The following is a 21,683-nucleotide window of genomic DNA, read 5'->3' on the forward strand; positions in this document are numbered from 1 at the left end:
AACTGTACAGAGGTCATTGCTTCCTGCAGAGATCTATCAAGAAAAATCTTCTAGCCTTTTCTATACGATGATAGCAACTGGTTGTTTCTCTTCTGCAATCAATTTCTCTATCATAACAAGATGTCCATTGTTAGACACGCAGAATGATGACTCATATCATATGGCAATCATTTTGTAACGCCAATTCGATTCGGTTTGCCTACTGCCTACTGCCGAAGATAATGGAGGAAATATAGTCAGACAATCTCTACTATAGAGAGAGGTTCTTGTTCATCATTATGAGAAGTTGAGATGTCATTATTGAGGAGCAGTGTACTCTCAGAAAGAGATGCAGTCTATTATCTTACTAATTCACGCATAGGCCATGGTACAAACTGAACAATTAACTCGAAATACCTATTAGGCACCTTTTACTACATATGTATATCGAAATAACCATTACTAAATACTGCTTTTAGTGCTTTTTATCATGTCATTGTACTCGTAGTTCGTTCTGGTTGATTCACTAGCACCTGTAGGTTCAGAAATCGGTGAAGTCCTTTTCTTTACCTTTACCTCGTAGAGTAAAGTTGTTTTCCTGAGAAGAGGAATTGAGAAGTTGAGAGCCATTGCGTTCATTATTTTACATTTGCAAATAAACCCTTTCAAGAAAGTTTTTGCAGCCGCAAGAAAAATCATAATCCCTTCTTTGTTGATCGACGTGCGACGCGATCAACGGATGGAGTTTCAAGTCATTTTTTGAAGCTAACTTTTGAGCCACTTTTACAGTGCGGATTCTAAACTTATAATAACACTGGTCACTGCTTAAATTGTGGAAACTCCTTTTTGTGTTTAACCTAACCCTATAATAACACTGGTCACTGCTTAAATTGTGAAAACTTCTTTTTGTCTTTAACCTAACCCTATAATAACACTGGTCACTGCTTAAATTGTGAAAACTCCTTTTGTGTTTAACCTAGCCCTTATAATAACATCGACGTGCGACGCGATCAACGGATGGAGTTTCAAGTCATTTTTTGAAGCTAACTTTTGAGCCACTTTTACAGTGCGGATTCTAAACTTATAATAACATTGGTCACTGAGTCACTGCTTAAATTGTGAAAACTCCTTTTGTGTTTAACCTAACCCTATAATAACACTGGTCACAGCTTAAATTGTGAAAACTTCTTTTTGTGTTTAACTTAACCCTATAATAACACTGGTTCCCTATGTAAACATTCGTAACGTTCATTCGTAACAGCTCCTTTTTGTAGCAATTTTTCATTGACGTGACTTCTGAACAAGTACTAAAAGTATATCTTACTTGTCGTTGGTCTCGGTAATCTTCTTCAGCAGGGACTCCGACGTGCGACGCGATCAACGGATGGAGTTTCAAGTCATTTTTTGAAGCTAACTTTTGAGCCACTTTTACCGTGCGTATTCTAAACTTATAATAACACTGGTCACTGCTTAAATTGTGAAAACTCCTTTTTGTATTTAACCTAACCCTATAATAACACTGGTTCCCTATGTAACATTCGTAACGTTCATTCGTAACAGCTCCTTTTTGTGGCAATTTTTCATTGACGTGACTTCTGAACAAGTACTAAAAGTATATCTTACTTGTCGTTGGTCTCGGTAATCTTCTTCAGCAGGGACTCCACCTTGTCGTGATACTTCTCTCTCATGTCGTCGTGCATCTTTCTCACTCGCTCCAGCTCCCTCTCCAGATGATGGTTACTGCATGGGAGGTCCTCAAAGTGGCCGGAGTCTGCCAAAGACAGGGGGAGGTCGCCAAGCTGTGGGGACACCCTGGAAATAGAGGGGTCAAGAGGAAAGGTGAAAAAAAGGGGGGGGGGCAAGAATTGGGAATTTATTTGCTAGAAAACTGAAAATTAAGAAGAGAGAAATCAAGAGAGTCCTAAAATCCTAATCACCGAGGTTAATTGACGCTACTTGAATCCCGGCATCAAGTGTTTCGTAAAAATCAAGATCTTTTTGATGTTTTATCTAGATCTCATGTAACTTAACTGATTCCGATGATTTACCACTGGGTTTAGCCTATTAACAAAGTAAGTGCCTAGTATTTTTCAACACAGAAACAGCTCATTTTCTCAGACCAGTCATATCTGTTTGTCAAAATCAAAAGATTTGTAGAAGATAAGTCTAGGAAACTTACCAGAGGCTTTGTACAATGATTTACAGTGTAAGCTATGGGTACCTTTGTTATTTTAAGCACAATAACAATAGCCTTATTATTAAAATAGGCAGGAAAGAGCAAATCACGGAGTTCCCACATCAAGCCTGCAATTTATTTAATTAGGTACAAAGTATATCTTACTTGTCGTTGGTCTCGGTAATCTTCTTCAGCAGGGACTCCACCTTGTCGTGATACTTCTCTCTCATGTCGTCGTGCATCTTTCTCACTCGCTCCAGCTCCCTCTCCAGATGATGGTTACTGCATGGGAGGTCCTCAAAGTGGCCGGAGTCTGCCAAAGACAGGGGGAGGTCGCCAAGCTGTGGGGACACCCTGGAAATAGAGGGGTCAAGAGGAAAGGTGAAAAAAAGGGGGGCAAGAATTGGGAATTTATTTGCTAGAAAACTGAAAATTAAGAAGAGAGAAATCATCCTAATCACCGAGGTTAATTGACGCTACTTGAATCCCGGCATCAAGTGTTTCGTAAAAATCAAGATCTTTTTGATGTTTTATCTAGATCTCATGTAACTTAATTGATTCCGATGATTTACCACTGGTTTTAGCCTATTAACAAAGTAAGTGCCTAGTATTTCTCAAGCCAGGAACAGCTCATTTTCTCAGACCAGTCATACCTATCTGTTTGTCAAAATCAAAAGATTTGTAGAAGATAAGTCTAGGGAACTTACCAGAGGCTTTGTACAATGATTTACAATGTAAGCTATATGAGTACCTTTGTTATTTTAAGCACAATAAGTACCAGAGCCTTATTATTAAAATAGGCAGGAAAGAGCAAATCACGGAGTTCCCACATCAAGCCTGCAATTTATTTAATTAGGTACTCCAGGCCGGAAAAAAAGCATATCGTGTGTAATGGGAACACTCATTTAAGTTACATAAATGCCTGCTGGACATTCGGGAGAAAAAAAAATCGTATAACTGACGAGTGGGAACGAGCTTTTAGGTTACAAAAGATCACAAAGGAATACTCACGCCCCATTGGTGGAGATGGATGAAGCATTATCTTCCAGCGTGGTGGAAGTGATGTGGCCGTCACAATGTTTGCCATCAGTACCGTCCTGGCCGTCTTTCATGTCAGGAGATGCCTTGTTCAGTCTGATTTCTACCAACTCCTTGGTGAGACGCATGATCTCGTTTTCCTTATCCATGATCTCTGCCTGAGCCTCGGCCAGCAGCGTCTGTAACAGTTTTGCAAATGGTAAGTTGATCCTAAAGTTTGTAACAGATTTGCAAATGGTAAGTTTAGCCTACAATCTTTCACAGGTGAGTATGCTACCAGAAAATAATAGAGATCTTTATCCTCTTAAGGTGAATCCACTCATAGTCGACGGTCGTCGATCGAAGTGAATTTATTGTGAATCGATGTCGATCGACGGCCCGTGAACTAAGTGTGGACACACCTTTATATCCCATCCATAAAATATAAAAGACATTTTTTAGACTGCTGGGGTAAGGAGACTTTTCAGTCCTATTCGGGAATGATTTAACCAAGGTACACTCAGAAAAAAAACCTAACGAAGCGTACAGCTGAAGTACCCATCAGCTGTATTACATGTGTTTTATATTGTATATATTCTATTCTATTCCATCCAACTATTCCCTCTTCTGATTTGCCATAAGAAAAGCAGTTCCAAGTTCTCATCACACACCTGATTCCTACTCGTAGGTGCCTAGTAAGTATATGCAGTAATAAGTAGGTGAGTACTCAATTTTCACGTACCTGAGTACCTATATTTATTTTCCTACATTGTGGAAACCGTCTGGAAGTTTCTTTTGCGTCATGGTTCACCTAGGAAGTACCTGATATGTATCTACTTCCGTTTAATCAGGTATGTATATGTGTTTCCATTTTCACATTAACAACGTAGGTACCGGTAATAGAAAATGTAGGTATACTACTTAAATATAGGTTGGAATGGAAGAATGAAAATGAAATGTGACCTAGAATGGAGTACGAGTGTATATGTGTTTCCATTTTCACATTAACAACGTAGGTACTGGTAATAGAAAATGTAGGTATACTACTTAAATATAGGTTGGAATGGAAGAATGAAAATGAAATGTGACCTAGAATGGAGTACGAGTGTATACTATTACGTGCTTTCGTTAGGTAAGTATTGTTTTGGTACGGTTGCATGTGAGGTTACCTACCTAACAATTTTGAGCTGTGGAGAGCAAGGGGCCATTAGGAAGACTGAAAACGCTGCGCGCTGGGTACCATAACTTCTATCAAATTTGGTGCACCAGTTTCCGGCAGAATACCAAAGTTAAGCAACGTCTAGTGTGACTTGTACTTTATGTGTTTGATTTGAAATTTTAAATCTATGCAGAGCAATGAAACTTTATCCACTGAAAGCTTTTGACCGATTCCACGTTCAGACCGTCAATGTTAATTTAGGCCAGGGATTTTTTGAAGGGGTTAAGCGTCACTGAATAACTATGGGCATATGGTAGCAATAATAAGTCTTTCAGGCGACCTGTCAGGTCTACCTGATAGTGAAAAGCCGACCTAAGGTTTTTAATGACGAGATTTTCACCCCCTATTTGGCGACACGCTACCCTCTTCCTCACATTAACCTCAACCAACCTGAGTGGGGCCGTTGAAGGCCAGTAGCACGAGATTGCCCAGATGACCAATCCGGATACTAACCTCTTAAAAAGTTGCTTAACCTCAGTGAACCATTGGGAACTGGTACATTTGACGTGGTATGTTCGCTGGCTTAGGCCAGGGAAATACTCCTATTGTAAGAACGGACAAAGGGAGAACTCTACTCTCGATTCCACCGTACCTATATCGGTGTCTGATGCCTGTGTGACTCAAAGAAGCTTTTTAACTTCTAAAGGAGGATCGCCCTAATGGTTGAATGGAACGGTCATAAAATACCTAATGATCTTGCTTCTACGTATCCTTATACGTTATTCTGTCTCCTATAGATACCTACATCGGGCTCGCAACTTCGCAGAAAATAATTCTCAGTAACTTGAACACAACTCAGCTCTACGAATTCTTGACGATTTACGACCATAACTGGATAAACTAAGCTGCATAAAAGAATACCAGGCACCCATTAGACGTATCTAATAGAAAGGGCGAAGGAATCACAAATTCCTTCATCTTTGCAAAAGAACAGTGCCAATTTGTAGATAGTATTGCATTATTTGAAAATTGAAAATGCCTAAATTGTGGGAGCTAGAGCAAAGAACTTTTAATTTCTTGCATGGGTATTTTTACCTCTTTTCAACTGGATTTTAATTAAGAAACCTCACCTTGTTGCTTCACGCCATACCACACCCAATACAAAAATAGTGTCCCTCCAAATTCCCATTTGCAACAAGAGAAAACAAAACGTATTAGACGCAAACAAGAAAAAAAGTATGCACTTTTCCGTGGAAAAAATTTCGACTGGTCGAATTCCAAGAAAGGCACTGGTCCGAAAAGAACCAAACTGTGATTTCGGTTTTACCTTGATTTCTTCTAGTTCTCTCCTGGTAATTTCCAATTCTTGCAGAATCTTGGGTACATTCTCATCTGCCACTGATTTGGGAGGAGGCACAGGGGAGGGTGTAGGGGCAAGGGTGTGATGTACGGGTGTGATTACCTGAAATAGCGAAGGAGGGCCAAATTACTTTTAGTAATGATAATATTGATAATAAAATAGCATCAAGTAATGAAAGGATTGTGAACTCCTGGACACTATCAACAAGGTTGTATGAATATAAGTGAACTGTAGACCTAACTCAGAAGTTCCTATGCAGGCCCTAAAGGCCGGACGGCCCTTACCAAATTTAGTCCAAACTCAACAAATCGTTCAAGGGCTATCGCGGTAACAATCATACAAACTAAATGCAAAATCGTCAAGAACTAGAGCTCTTTCAGACCCAAAAGATTTTACTTCGTTAGGTTATAAGGAGAGGGTACAGGGTATTCTGGACATTACTACTTACACTATCAGTCTGGTTGGCCTGGTTACTCTTCTCGTTGGCTAGAAGACAAAGAATCAGAGAAAAGGCTATTTTCTTCCTCAGAAAAGACAAAAAAATCATGCGATTGACCAAAAAGAATCTTGAAGTTTACCCTCATGGGCAGGAAAGCTAGAAAGTGTAGCCATCCTAATAACAAGGCAGGATTCAGTGAATCAGTGCGATCTCATAAATGGGTCTGAAGACTCTGAAGTACGATAAGATCGAGATTCTAATTAGATCGCAATTCATTTCTGTTAGAAGACAAAGAATCAGAGAAAAGGATATTTTCTTCCTCAGAAAAGACAAAAAATCATGCGATTGATCAAAAAGAATCTTGAAGTTTACCCTCATGGGCAGGAAAGCAAGAAAGTGTAGCCATCCTAATAACAAGGCAGGATTCAGTGAATCAGTGCGATCTTATAAATGGGTCTGAAGACTCTGAAGTACGATAAGTGCCCTAAATCACCAAAGTATGGAAAAGTATCTTACAAGTGTAATAGCCAATGGAAAAGCAGAATTTTGAATTTGGACAATCGTAAATACTTTTCCATACTTTGGTGATTTAGGGCAAAGATCGAGATTCTAATTAGATCGCAATTCATTTGATAAGATCTGTTTGGCTGAATCAAAAAGTTTGATGACTCCATACTCCATTTGACGTATGTACATTGTCCATTTGAATCCTTGGGTACATTGCTCCGATTGTTCCTTTTTAATGGCTGAAGAATTGTTCATTTCAATTTAAAAGTTATTATCAAATACAAGAGAAGTTCCTAACAAAGGATACAATTTTTCAGTTCACATCTCGGCAGGTACAACTACAACACTGTAAAACTGTACAGAGGTCATTGCTTCCTGCAGAGATCTATCAAGAAAAATCTTCTAGCCTTTTCTATACGATGATAGCAACTGGAGCAATTCATTTGATAAGATCTGTTTGGCTGAATCAAAAAGTTTGATGACTCCATTTGACGTATGTACATTGTCCATTTGAATCCTTGGGTACATTACTCCGATTGTTCCTTTTTAATGGCTGAAGAATTGTTCATTTCAATTTAAAAGTTACTATCAAATACAAGAGAAGTTCCGAACAAAGGATACAATTTTTCAGTTCACATCTCGGCAGGTACAACTGTACAGAGGTCATTGCTTCCTGCAGAGATCTATCAAGAAAAATCTTCTAGCCTTTTCTATACGATGATAGCAACTGGTTGTTTCTCTTCTGCAATCAATTTCTCTATCATAACAAGATGTCCATTGTTAGACACGCAGAATGATGACTCATATCATATGGCAATCATTTTGTAACGCCAATTCGATTCGGTTTGCCTACTGCCTACTGCCGAAGATAATGGAGGAAATATAGTCAGACAATCTCTACTATAGAGAGAGGTTCTTGTTCATCGTTATGAGAAGTTGAGATGTCATTATTGAGGAGCTGTGTACTCTCAGAAAGAGGTGCAGTCTATTATCTTACTAATTCACGCATAGGCCATGGTACAAACTGAACAATTAACTTGAAATACCTAAAAAATAAAAAAAAATACATACCTAAACATACTTTAGACTAGGAAACATGGAATTTGGGAAAGTCAAGCATATTGTTTATTTTAATTTTTTATTATGGTACATTGCTCCGCGATTGTTCCTTTTTAATGGCTGAAGAATTGTTCATTTCAATTTAAAAGTTACTATCAAATACAAGAGAAGTTCCTAACAAAGGAGACAATTTTTCAGTTCACATCTCGGCAGGTTCAACTGTAAAACTGTACAGAGGTCATTGCTTCCTGCAGAGATCTATCAAGAAAAATCTTCTAGCCTTTTCTATACGATGATAGCAACTGAAGATTGAACATAAGGATCACTGTATCCTAACCATTGAGCTCCTCCACCCAAACATCACAGAGATCATGAGATTTTTTATGACCCATAAAAGACATTTTCATTTTATACACTATCCGAAGATTCAGAAGATGTCTTCCAAACGTTGACAAGAAAAGAAACAAGAAGTTTCGTATTTCTCTTCTTGCTCCATAACTGGTTGTTTCTCTTCTGCAATCAATTTCTCAATCATAACAAGATGTCCATTGTTAAAGACTCAGAATGATGACTCATATCATATGGCAATCATTTTGTAACGCCAATTCGATTCGGTTTGCCTACTGCCGAAGATAATGGAGGAAATATAGTCAGGCAATCTCTACTATAGAGAGAGGTTCTTGTTCATCATTATGAGAAGTTGAGATGTCATTATTGAGGAGCAGTGTACTCTCAGAAAGAGATGCAGTCTATTATCTTACTAATTCACGCATAGGCCATGGTACAAACTGAACAATTAACTCGAAATACCTATTAGGCACCTCTTACTACATATGTATATCGAAATAACTATTACTAAATACTGCTTTTAGTGCTTTTTATCATGTCATTGTACTCGTAGTTCGTTCTGGTTGATTCACTAGGCCTATTAGGCACCTCTTACTACATGCGTATATCGAAATAACTATTACTAAATACTGCTTTTAGTGCTTTTTATCATGTCATTGTACTCGTAGTTCGTTCTGGTTGATTCACTAGCACCTGTAGGTTCAGAAATCGGTGAAGTCCTTTTCTTTACCTTTACCTCGTAGAGTAAAGTTGTTTTCCTGAGAATCGCAATTTCACGCAAAGTTTGATTGATAATACGAGTCGGTACCTGTCCAGTTAACAGTCTGTCAATACAATTTAGGTATGTACTGCATACAACACATACATAGGTAATTGTGACCGTGCTATCTAGAAAATTTTCCTGTGACGGAAAAGGCCCGTATCCAGGATGTTATTGAGGGGGGATGCTCTAAATTTTCAGTGTCCGGCCTACAGTAAATAGTAGAAATAAAGCCCAAGGGCGGGCCAGGACCCCCTCACCTCCTTATATACGGCCCTCATTTACACCAACCAGCGATAAAAGCGCCCGCTAAGGAGAAAACATTTCCCTCGCGGAGTGAAAGACTCAGCTTGGAGTATTTGAACTCGTTTCGACTGCCTGAGTCTGACTCAACACTGGATGCAGTGACACAAATTATTCCCAACACTAATACAAACACACATGTAAGTATTAACAGAAATACGAGTATAACATAGGGTGTGGGTGTTGATGGGCAGCATGCTTAGCTGCCTCTACTGTGTTTGTTGTGTCTTCGGGAAAAAATACGAAAATACTAATGATGTAGTGAAATTATTCTGTTAGTTGGTGGTCGAAACGTCGCTTTTTTGAAAATTGAAATGCATGATTCATTTGCTCTTCCAAGAGCAGTATAGGTGCCTAGTAAGTATATGCAGTAATAAGTAGGTGAGTACTTAATTTTCACGTACCTGAGTACCTACATATATTTATTTTCCTACATTGTGGAAACCGTCTGGAAGTTTCTTTTGCGTCATGGTTCACCTAGGAAGTACCTGATATTTATCTACTTCCGTACTGGTTGGTTGACAAATACAGTTCGGTTTTGAGTTCAAAAATAAAACCTAAAACTAGCCCAGTATTAGTAGGTCAACAAATTTAACAACAAAAGTTTGCCGTGTTTCAATCAGCAGAAAGACTCAACTGAAATAACCCCATTACCCTCATATTGGCACTGGGGGGTATGTATATGTGTTTCCATTTTCACATTAACAACGTAGGTACTGGTAATAGAAATTGTACCAAGTATACCTAATACGCAAATATAGGTTGGCAGAATGAAAATGAAATGTGACCTAGAATGGAGTACGAGTACCTATATTACGTGCTTTCGTTAGGTAAGTATTGTTTTGGTGTGGTTGCATGTGAGGTTACCTACCTAACAATTTTAAGCTGTGGAGAGCGAGGGGCCATTAGGAAGACTGAAAACGCTGCGCGCTGGGTACCATAACTTCTATCAAATTTGGTGTACCAGTTTCCGGCAGAATACCAAAGTTAAGCAACGTCTAGTGTGACTTGTAATTTATGTGTTTGATTTGAAATTTTAAATCTATGCAGAGCAATGAAACTTTATCCACTGAAAGCTTTTGACCGATTCCACCGTGCCTATATCGGTGTCTGATGCCTGTGTGACTCAAAGAAGCTTTTAATAACTTCTAAAGGAGGATCGCCCTAATGGTTGAATGGAACGGTACCTATATCGGTGTCTGATGCCTGTGTGACTCAAAGAAGCTTTTTAACTTCTAAAGGAGGATCGCCCCCTAATGGTTGAATGGAACGGTCATAAAATACCTAATGATCTTGCTTCTACGTATCCTTATACGTTATTCTGTCTCCTATAGATACCTACATCGGGCTCGCAACTTCGCAGAAAATAATTCTCAGTAACTTGAACACAACCCAGCTCTACGAATTCTTGACGATTTACGACCATAACTGGATAAACTAAGCTGCATAAAAGAATACCAGGCACCCATTAGACGTATCTAGGTACCTACATCGGGCTCGCAACTTCGCAGAAAATAATTCTCAGTAACTTGAACACAACTCAGCTCTATACGAATTCTTGACGATTTACGACCATAACTGGATAAACTAAGCTGCATAAAAGAATACCAGGCACCCATTAGACGTATCTAGATACCTCCTAGCGAGGCAGAGGTCGCAAGTACCTGTAACTCCTAACCTGCTCAGCAGAATTACGACCGCTATTTACTATTCTCAAGTCAGGACTTGTAAAACAAGCGGAATGCAACACCATTTGCAAGTGTAATGATGGATACGAAGTTATCTGCAGTATTTCTTGCAAAATCTCTTTGCACAAGGAGTGCACTTGGTTTTGCAAGAAATACTTCAGATCTCTTTGTATGGAAGCCCGTATCCCGTAATTATATTCAATGCGTCAACGCCTCTCTAGGATCTTGTGTAACGAGAGTCTGTTAGAAGACAAAGAATCAGAGAAAAGGATATTTTCTTCCTCAGAAAAGACAAAAAAATCATGCGATTGATCAAAAAGAATCTTGATGTTTACCCTCATGGGCAGGAAAGCTAGAAAGTGTAGCCATCCTAATAACAAGGCAGGATTCAGTGAATCAGTGCGATCTCATAAATGGAAGGGGAGGGTGTAGGGGCAAGGGTGTGATGTACGGGTGTGATTACCTGAAATAGCGAAGGAGGGCCAAATTACTTAACAATGATAATATTGATAATGAAATAACATCAAGTAATGAAAGGATTGTGAACTCCTGGACACTATCAGCAAGTGCAATAGTCCTAAACTAAAATGGACGCGGCACACAAGGGATCAGGAAGAGACCGCCTTAACATAATAATAATTAGCAAGGTTGTATGAATAAGTTGTACAGTGGACTGTAGACCTAACTTAGAAGTTCCTACGAAACCCCAAAAGGCCGAATAACTTAGAAGTTCCTACGAAACCCCAAAAGGCCGAATGGCCCTTTCCAAATTTGATCCAAATTGGACAAACCGTTCAAGCACTATTGTGGTAACAATCATACAAACTAAATGCAAAATCGTCAAGAACCTCTTCCGGACCTAAAGGACCCTTCGTTAGGTTACTAAGGAATGGGTATTCTGGACATCACTTACACTATCAGTCTGGTTGGCCTGGTTACTCTTCTCGTTGGTCTGGTTACTCTTCTGGACAGCCTCGACCAATCCCTGCTTCTCCTTGGCATACAGGGTGACCATACTCTGGTGCAGGTCCTCCTGTTCTTTCATGGACTTCTTCAGGTCGGCGTTCTCCTTCTCCAATTCTTTGACACGGAGCGCGGCAGAGTCATACTGAGGCTTCAGCTCGTAGAACCTGTGAAGATTGAACATAAGGATCACTGTATGTGTATTACGATCATATCAAGGATCAGTAGAGCATCTCTAAATTTGAGATCTGCGTCCAACATGTTTTCTATATTTAAGGAGATCTTCGTCCTAACCATTGAGCTCCTCCACCCAAACATCACAGAGATCATGAGATTTTTTATGAATCATCAAAAGACATTTTCATTTTATACACTATCCGAAGATTCCGCAATTCATTTGATAAGATCTGTTTGGCTGAATGATAAAGTTTGATGACTCCATTTGACGTATGTACATTGTCCATTTGAATCCTTGGGTACATTGCTCCGCGATTGTTCCTTTTTAATGGCTGAAGAATTGTTCATTTTAAATTTAAAAGTTATTATCAAATACAAGAGAAGTTCCTAACAAAGGAGACAATTTTTCAGTTCACATCTCGGCAGGTACAACTGTAAAACTGTACAGAGGTCATTGCTTCCTGCAGAGATCTATCAAGAAAAATCTTCTAGCCTTTTCTATACGATGATAGCAACTTTGCGTCCATCATATATTATTTTCTATATTTAAAGAAGCAGGAGTCTCCCAAAGGAGCTCTTCGTCCTAACCATTAAGCTCCTCCACCCAAACATCACAGAGATCATGAGATTTTTTATGAATCATCAAAAGACATTTTCATTTTATACACTATCCGAAGATTCAGAAGATGTCTTCCAAACGTTGACAAATTTCGTATTTCTCTTCTTGCTCCATATCCTCCTAAAAGGACAGAAAGCGTTTTCATATTTCCAAAAAAAAAAGAAAGGACACACAAACACCTTTCCATGACCCCCCTTGAAAGAATAGGTGATAAGACGCATGGCACAGAAGTCCTCTGCCCCTTTTGATCTCCATGCAGGTGTTGGGTTTTCACATCTTTTCAAACCAACACCATCACGACCATTAACACCATTGCACTGTCGATATAACCTCCAGACAGACACGACGGCCAATCCTCCAATCAAGGATCTCACTCGAAGAAATCTAAGGATCAGTAGAGCATCTCTAAATTTGAGATCTGCGTCCAACATATTTTCTATATTTAAAGAAGCAGGATTCTCCCAAAGGAGCTCTTCGTCCTAACCATTGAGCTCCTCCACCCAAACATCACAGAGATCAAAGATCATGAGATTTTTTGTGAATCATCAAAAGACATTTTCATTTTCTATACTATCCGAGGATTCAGAAGATGTCTCCAAACGTTGACAAGAAGTTTCGTATTTCTTTTCTTGCTCCATATCCTCCTAAAAGGACAGAAAGCGTTTTCATATTTCCAAAAAAAAAGAAAGGACACACAAACACCTTTCTATGACCCCCCTTGAAAGAATAGGTGGGAAGACGCATGGCACAGAAGTCCTCCGCCCCTTTTGATCTCCATGCAGGTGTTGGGTTTTCACATCTTTTCAAACCAACACCATCGCGACCATTAACACCTTTGAACTGTCGATATAACCTCCAGACAGACACGACGGCCAATCCTCCAATCAAGGATCTCACTCGAAGAAATCTGATTCTCAGTACTATAAAAAGGGGAATGAGCCAAACAGACAAAAAAGTCAAAGCGAGCGGGTTGGGATTAGTTTTGCATACTTTGGTTTCTTGATGCACAGTTAGTAGGTAGGTGTCTACTTAAGGGACGTTATTTTTTGGAAAACATTTTCAAATCGTTTCAATCATGCAATTTTCCTGTGAATTCGAGAAGCGATTTTCTTTATTCCTAGGAAGATAAGACTTAAATTGATAGATAATTCATTTTGTAAACCAACCCCCGTCATTGTCATGGGCAACTTTGCTCCATCTCTTATGAAATTAAATTGTTTATTTTCTTAATTTCAGACAGACCTAGGTTTGACACTCATGTTGTTGTTAACTATTATTTCTATCACTCATGTTGTGTTGAGAAACAAGGTTAAGGTTGCAACAATTAAGTTCATGCAAGCCGAATTCCCCGAGCACTTTCTGTGAAGTTGTCTCGAGAGAGAACTTGTTTTGCAAAATACCTTTCGATATAAGTACATGATTTCAGACAGACCCAGGATTGACACTCATGTTGTTTTTAACTATTATTTCTAACCTGTCCTACCACTATATCAAGAGTTCTCACACAACACACATTTATCTCATTACCATGATTGTATTTCTATCAGTCATCTTCATGTTGTTTTTAACTAGTATTTCTAACCTGTCTAACCACTATATCAAGAGTTCTCACACAACACACATTTATCTCATTACCATGATTGTATTTCTATCAGTCATCTTCATCATTCAGGTATTCATCAAGTTTCCTCTTCCTGCTCAAAGTGTGCATATTATCTCCGCCGATCATTCTGATACTTGTCCTCGTAATATCCCGATCTTCTCGGGGTATTATCCGGGTTTCTATCGCGATCGGGGTTATTTCTGTTTTTCTCCTCTTCCTTTCTAGATCGGCAGGCACACCCGGTCGATTTCTTGGCTCTTTGTTCTTCCCGGAATTCGCGCTGATAATCATCTTGTCTCCTGTTTCCCATGTCTGTGTGATTGTGGTTCATGCAAACCGAATTCCCCGAGCACTTTCTGTGAAGTTGTCTCGAGAGAGAACTTGTTTTGCAAAATACCTTTCGATATAAGTACATCATACAAAGCCTACATAGTTACATACACAATCGTACCAGAGGCGGATTATCCATTGAAGTTCTAAGTTCCTTCCTCTAAATACGGCTCTAAGAAAGCTACCGAGTGGGTACCATACGAGGCTTGCACGCCGCGCCGTAGGCCCTGGGTTCGATTTCCAGCGGGGTCGAAGTTTTTCGGCTCTGTGCCTAGAGTTCGTTGTGCACTCAGCCTTCGTGAGGACAACGGAGTAGCTACTTTAATGAGAAGGTGTACCTATGTAGTTGTAATTATCCCTAGTGAATCAAGTGTATGTGGAGTAGTGTATGGACTATCCCTTTTGGATCAAGTTCATGTGTAGTTTCTTTATGTGGGTTGGATGTTGGGTAACTTGTGTAAGTTGTTGGTTAATTGGTAGTTCAATACTGTCATATCATGTTGGACAACGGAAAATTTGGTGTGGGCTACGTAAATTTGGTGTTGGTGGTGTGCAGTGTAGGAATCAATGGAATTTTATTGTAATCAGATAAATCCAATACTAGGCAACTGGTTGCTAATAAATCGTCCATTGCTCAAATTCTCTAATCATAAGGGGTGGCCGATTTCCATTTTCTTCCGAATTCACAGCCTACTGTAGAACATGCAAACAATGTAACCTCTCATTTCCATTTTCTTCCGAATTCAGAGCCTACTGTAGAAGATGCAAACAATGTAACCTCTTTTGAGAGGTGAGAGGTCTATTGACGACTCATGGTTGTCTAAATTTGGGTCCTCAGTTGTTTGTTTTCCTATATTCCTAATAAACTTTTTCATTTCTTTTAAGAACTTCAATTAGAAAAAATGAAACAATAACTAAAGGTTGAAAAATAATTGCTGGGGGTGGTAGTTCAATATTGTCATATCATGTTGGGCAACGGAAAATTTGGTGTGGGCTACGTAAATTTGGTGTTGGTGGTGTGCAGTGTAGGAATCAATGGAATTTTATTGTAATCAGATAAATCCAATACTAGGCAACTGGTTGCTAATAAATCGTCCATTGCTCAAATTCTCTAATCATAAGGGGTGGCCCATTTCCATTCTTTTAAGAACTTCAATTAGAAAAAATGAAACAATAAGTAAAGGTTGAAAAATAATTGCTGGGGGATTTCCATTTTCTTCCGAATTCACAGCCTACTGTAGAACATGCAAACAATGTAACCTCTTTTGAGAGGTGAACCATTCCTCCTATAATCCGCAAATGTGCCTCTTTCGTCTATTATTGACGACTCATGGTTGTCTAAATTTGGGTCCTCAGTTGTTTGTTTTCCTATATTCCTAACAATACTTATTCCTAATAAACTTTTTCATTTAAGAACTTCAATTAGAAAAAATGAAACAATAACTAAAGGTTGAAAAATAATTGCTGGGGAACTATGAAAAGATTAATTAATTACTTAATTTGGGATTGGGGGAGTTAAGAAGGAGTTAATGGGTTAAAATGCAATCAGTAAGTAAGTAGTATCAGCAGGTAGGTAAGTAGGTATTAGGTACAAATAATAATGTAGTCAGATATAAATACATACAGGGTGTTTGAAGAAAAAGAAACATTCATAACTGTACAGTCATACTGAAATATGTTGTTTTAGAGTGCAATGAATTTTCTTCATATGGCTGATTGACATGGGCTTGCCGGTTTCCTATACCTACATACCTACGATGTGATGGAGGAATTGAGACTTGAGAAGTTGAGAGCCATTGCGTTCATTATTTTACATTTGCAAATAAACCCTTTCAAGAAAGTTTTTGCAGCCGCAAGAAAAATCATGGCCGTCACAATGTTTGCCATCAGCACCGTCCTGGCCGTCTTTCATGTCAGGAGATGCCTTGTTCAGTCTGATTTCTACCAGCTCCTTGGTGAGACGCATGATCTCGTTTTCCTTATCCATGATCTCTGCCTGAGCCTCGGCCAGCAGCGTCTGTAACAATTTGCAAATGGTAAGTTGATCCTAAAGTTTGTAATAGATTTGCAAATGGTAAGTTTAGCCTACAATCTTTCACAGGTGAGTATGCTGCCAGAAAATAAAAGAGATTTTTATCTTTATCCTCTTAAGGTGAGTCCACACATAGTCGACGGTCGTCGATCGATGTGAATTTATTGTGAATCAATGTCGATCGACGGCCCGTGAACTAAGTGTGGACGCACCTTTATATCCCATCCATGAAAAATAAGAGACATTTTTTAGACTGCTGGGGTAAGGAGACTTTTCAGTCCTATTCGGGAATGATTTAAACAAGGTATATTCTATTCTATTCGTCCATGATCTCTGCCTGAGCCTCGGCCAGCAGCGTCTGTAACAGTTTTGCAAATGGTAAGTTGATCCTAAAGTTTGTAACAGATTTGCAAATGGTAAGTTTAGCCTACAATCTTTCACAGGTGAGAATGCTACCAGAAAATAATAGAGGTTTTTATCTTTATCCTCTTAAGGTGAATCCACTCATAGTCGACGGTCGTCGATCGATGTGAATTTATTGTGAATCGATGTCGATCGACGGCCCGTGAACTAAGTGTGTACACACCTTTATATCCCATCCATGAAATATAAGAGACATTTTTTAGACTGCTGGGGTAAGGAGACTTTTCAGTCCTATTCGGGAATGATTTAAACAAGGTATATTCTATTCTATTCAATCCAACTATTCCCTCTTCTGATTTGCCATAAGAAAAGCAGTTCCAAGTTCTCATCACACACCTGATTCCCTTCTCAAGGACTTTCTAGATTCCCTGTATAAAAAGGTTTCCGTCCCTACGAGTGAATGGCTTTCACAAACTCATTCTATGTTACCACGTCCCCTGCACATGAATAAGCCCACATAAGTTACACGATGACAATATGGTGCAGATTATTATCTTGGTTGTAGTATTAGGTAGATAACAAATTATCGCTTGTCACATATTGCTACAGGCCATCACACGATGACAATATGGTGCAGATTATTATCTTGGTTGTAGTATTAGGTAGATAACAAATTATCGCTTGTCACATATTGCTACAGGCCATGTGTGCAATGACGTAACACAGGTGTTTTCATTGAGCAAAAATCATTAGGTGATCTTTACTGTAGATTTCCCTACGAGTGAATGGCTTTCACAACCTCATTCTTTATTACCACGTCCCCTGCACATGAATAAGCCCACATAAATCACACGATGACAATATGGTGCAGATCATTATCTTGGTTGTAGTATTAGGTAGATAACAAAGTATCGCTTAACACATATTGCTACAGGCCATGTGTGCAATGACGTAACACAGGTGTTTTCATTGAGCAAAAATCATTAGGTGATCTTTACTGTAGATTTCAGACCGTCAATGTTAATTTAGGCCAGGGATTTTTTTGAAGGGGTTAAGCGTCACTGAATAACTATGGCATATGGCAGCAATAATAAGTCTTTCAGGCGACCTGTCAGGTCTACCTGATAGTGAAAGGCCAACCTAAGGTTTTTAGTGACGAGATTTTCACCCCCTATTCGGCGACACGCTACCCTCTTCCTCTCACATTAACCTCAACCAGCCTGAGTGGGGCCGTTGAAAGCCAGTAGCACGAGATTGCCCAGATGACCAATCCGGATACTAACCTCTGCATATGGCAGCAATAATAAGTCTTTCAGGCGACCTGTCAGGTCTACCTGATAGTGAAAGGCCGACCTAAGGTTTTTAGTGACGAGATTTTCACCCCCTATTCGGCGACACGCTACCCTCTTCCTCACATTAACCTCAACCAGCCTGAGTGGGGCCGTTGAAAGCCAGTAGCACGAGATTGCCCAGATGACCAATCCGGATACTAACCTCTTAAAAAGTTGCTTAACTTCAGTGAACCATTGGGAACTGGTACATTTGACGTGCTATGTTCGCTGGTTTAGGCCAGGGAAATACTCCTAGTGTTAGAACGGACAAAGGGAGAACTCTACTCACTCTGAGACGGCGAATGCTCCTGTTAGCGCGTTGTGTCGGAGTAAGATACTCCCCATCCTTGAACTGGTACATTTGACGTGGTATGTTCGCTGGCTTAGGCCAGGGAAATACTCCTATTGTAAGAACGGACAAAGGGAGAACTCTACTCACTCTGAGACGGCGAATGCTCCTGTTAGCGCGTTGTGTCGGAGTAAGATACTCCCCATCCTGATCACTATGTGACGCGCAATGCACGATGTACTTCATCTTGCGCGCAGAATAGGTCGTGCCATTGCGTGCGAAGTGCGCATGCTCACACAGACTGGACGTGTTGCTTGCCATGCTGCTTACAGAATCCTGATCGTCATCCCGATGATGGTAGTCCAGAGTCAAACTATGCCTATGTCCGTACTGCACTGGGGTCGTCGAGAGACCTTGCTGTGAACAGAAAATCAACACAGTTGAAATCAGTGTTATTTCAGTCTAAAGGAAATTTCAGCCGATTATAGTCCCTCAGCCAGACTCACCTACCACTTTTTTCCACACGACTGACATGTGCATGACAGCAAAAATTATCAACAATCGCATGAGCTAAGGTAGTTCTGAAGAGAGATTAGAACCACGCATTAATTCACTGCCACGAAATTTTTTGTGGCTTCAGAAATTAATTTCTAATAAGTGGATAATGTGGGATTAACACGAAATCTAAATTGAATTAGTTGCGTAACGGAACAAAAAAGTTGATCCTTCTTGTTTGTTGAAACTTGATATAATTATTCTACACGGAAAAAACTATCTGATTGGCGTTTTAGGGCGAAAAAAAATCGTCTTCTTTTCCTTAAAATCCTGCCTAAGGGTGTAGGTATTGTTGATAATATGTACCTATGATCTAGGGTTGTTGGTACTAACCTACTATTACGGGGGCAAAACCTAATGATATTATTTGGATTTTATAGAGAATTTTTTCCTCCTTATAGGTAAGTAGGTGGGTACTTCCATTTTAGGTATTCTTTGACTCTTTGTTTTTATAAGGATGTACATTGTACCTACAATACATGTATACCTACCTACATTTACATGCTGAAATGTAGGTAGGTATACATGTGTAAATATCATGTACCTAACATGCTCGTATGCAATATGCAACGTGCTCCATATCAGAACTGCATGTGTGTCCGTACTGCACTGGGGTCGTCGAGAGACCTTGCTGTGAACAGAAAATCAACACAGTTGAAGACAGTGTTATTTCAGTCTAAAGGAAATTTCAGCCGATTACAGTCCCTCAGCCAGACTCAGCTACCACTTTTTTCCACACGACTGACATGTGACAGCAAAAATTTTTAACAATCGCATGAGCTAAGGTAGTTATGAAGAGAGATTAGAACCACGCATTAATTCACTGCCACGAATTTTTTTGTGGCTTCAGAAATTAATTTCTAATAAGTGGATAATGTGGGGTTAACACGAAATCTAAATTGAATTAGTTGCGTAACGGAACTGTAAGTCAGAGATCGTTAGATGGAGTCTTTGTCTTTTATTAGTAAAGCTATAGTAGGTCGACCCCTAAAATGTTTCCACTGACGTGAGCTCACCTATTGCGAAAGTTTCGGTGTCTAATGCGTAATGCCAGTCACTCACACTCAGGCTGATGTCTGACAGACCCAGGTATATCAGATAGTAGGAACGTGTGTGGCTGTGGAAAAGCTTCAGGCTACCATTTCTACCATCTCACCTACCACCTAATACAACCCCGCGAGCACTACTACAAATCTTGCCAAGAAATACAATAATTAACACCTGTCTCAGCACTCGGGAAAGACAAGGACTATTGAAACCACAGCACGAGCTTGCCAATTGAAAGATTTTCCAATTTGAACATTATACATAGGTAACTAGAATGTCCTTATACATTTCTATTCTAAACAATTACCTATATACCTATCCAGAATGTCTTTATTCAATATGCTAATCGCAACAATAACACTCTCATATAAAATGTACCTACCTATATCTTCATATTTATTATGCATGTGCGATTCTGCTATTGTTAATGGGGTACAAATAATACTTATATTTCAAATGAATAGAAGGGGTAGAACCTGTATTGTTCTTCGCAATGATTTTTCAAATTCCTTTGACTTTAAACCCCATCTAAATACGAGTATAACAGCGGGATGTGATGTCGTTTTTTATCCCCTCTGTTTCCAGTAATAAGATTGTAGTTCATGATGGTAAAACCAGTCCTAAGGCATTAACTGTGTATAAAAGAGGTAAACCCTTGGAAAAAAGTTTTATTAAGAATATGCCGAGTGCCAGATAACTCACCAGACTGTATGTTAATTACAGACATTATAGATAGCTATCAGTTCTCATCATACCGATATACCACTCTTCCTACCGTGTCTTATCATGCCCACATACTGGTACCTACTCTTGACACAAATATCTTGGCTTCACATGTTGCCAAGTTGTGCTATTATTTCCTGAACGAAAAGTAGGAAATACATCTATCATAACACCCCCCCTGCTTTCTACTTTCCATGCCTTTTACACCAGAAACCGGAAGTGAGCGTGTTATATCTGTTGTAATACTCCAGTGTAGTGCTATCGATTTTCTATTCACACAAAAGAAAGCCAAGGAGCTCTTGAATATCGAAATGAATTCTTAATGAACAATAGGGAAAGCCCTTCTGGTTTTATTCCGCGTTAGAACGCTTCCTAGTGCTTTACTCATGTTTTATTACTATTATTGCAGTCAAATTCTCAAATTATGTTGAGGATGAAATTCCATACCTCGGCTGGGATTGAACCCACGCCCTCCTGTCTAACTGTTACCAGGCGAGCGCCTTGACCACTACACCACCAAGACTTAAAACCTAAGGGTTACGACCTACCTATCGGTTATTAAATTAACTATGCATAATTTGAAATAAATTATTTATTTATCATATACAACCCACCTACAATGTCATTGCTATATCAATAAACAGGGCAAACATTTGCAATTCAGATATCAATAGAACCGAGTGCCAGATAACAGACTCACCAGACTGTATGTTAATTACAGACATTATAGATAGCTATCAGTTCTTATCATACCGATATACCACTCTTCCTACCGTGTCTTATCATGCCCACATACTGGTACCTACTCTTGACACAAATATCTTGGCTTCACATTCAAGATAACGGAGTTAACCTT

At 39.3% G+C, this 21,683-nt stretch overlaps 1 protein-coding gene and 1 long non-coding RNA gene across 2 annotated transcripts; both read right to left on the reverse strand.

The window, feature by feature from the left end:
* Positions 1-5,324: 5,324 nt before the first annotated feature.
* Positions 5,325-18,947, reverse strand: LOC103511183. The gene is made up of 5 exons (XM_026825025.1): positions 18,653-18,947; positions 16,357-16,504; positions 12,734-12,972; positions 11,709-11,954; positions 5,325-5,793 (listed from the first exon to the last, which is right to left on the reverse strand). Exons 1-5 carry the CDS (start codon positions 18,821-18,823, stop codon positions 5,458-5,460), a joined length of 1,140 nt encoding a protein of 379 aa, XP_026680826.1. The 5' UTR covers positions 18,824-18,947; the 3' UTR covers positions 5,325-5,457.
* Positions 13,550-14,477, reverse strand: LOC113468262. The gene is made up of 2 exons (XR_003392084.1): positions 14,190-14,477; positions 13,550-13,640 (listed from the first exon to the last, which is right to left on the reverse strand). It is a non-coding gene; the product is annotated as an uncharacterized LOC113468262 (long non-coding RNA).
* Positions 18,948-21,683: the final 2,736 nt, after the last annotated feature.

Source organism: Diaphorina citri, unplaced genomic scaffold (assembly GCF_000475195.1).
Source record: "Diaphorina citri unplaced genomic scaffold, Diaci psyllid genome assembly version 1.1 scaffold685, whole genome shotgun sequence".
Classification (NCBI taxonomy): domain Eukaryota; kingdom Metazoa; phylum Arthropoda; class Insecta; order Hemiptera; family Psyllidae; genus Diaphorina; species Diaphorina citri.

Coding starts and splice junctions, on each gene's coding strand:
- LOC103511183 (XM_026825025.1), bottom strand. CDS start 18,823: ATGGCAAGCAACACGTCCAGTCTGTGTGAGCATGCGCACTTCGCACGC. Junction 12,973..16,356: donor TGATGGCAAACATTGTGACG/GCCATGATTTTT, acceptor TGTTGGACGCAG/ATCTCAAATTTAGAGATGCT. Junction 5,794..11,708: donor AGGCCAACCAGACTGATAGT/GTAAGTGATGTC, acceptor TCGCTATTTCAG/GTAATCACACCCGTACATCA.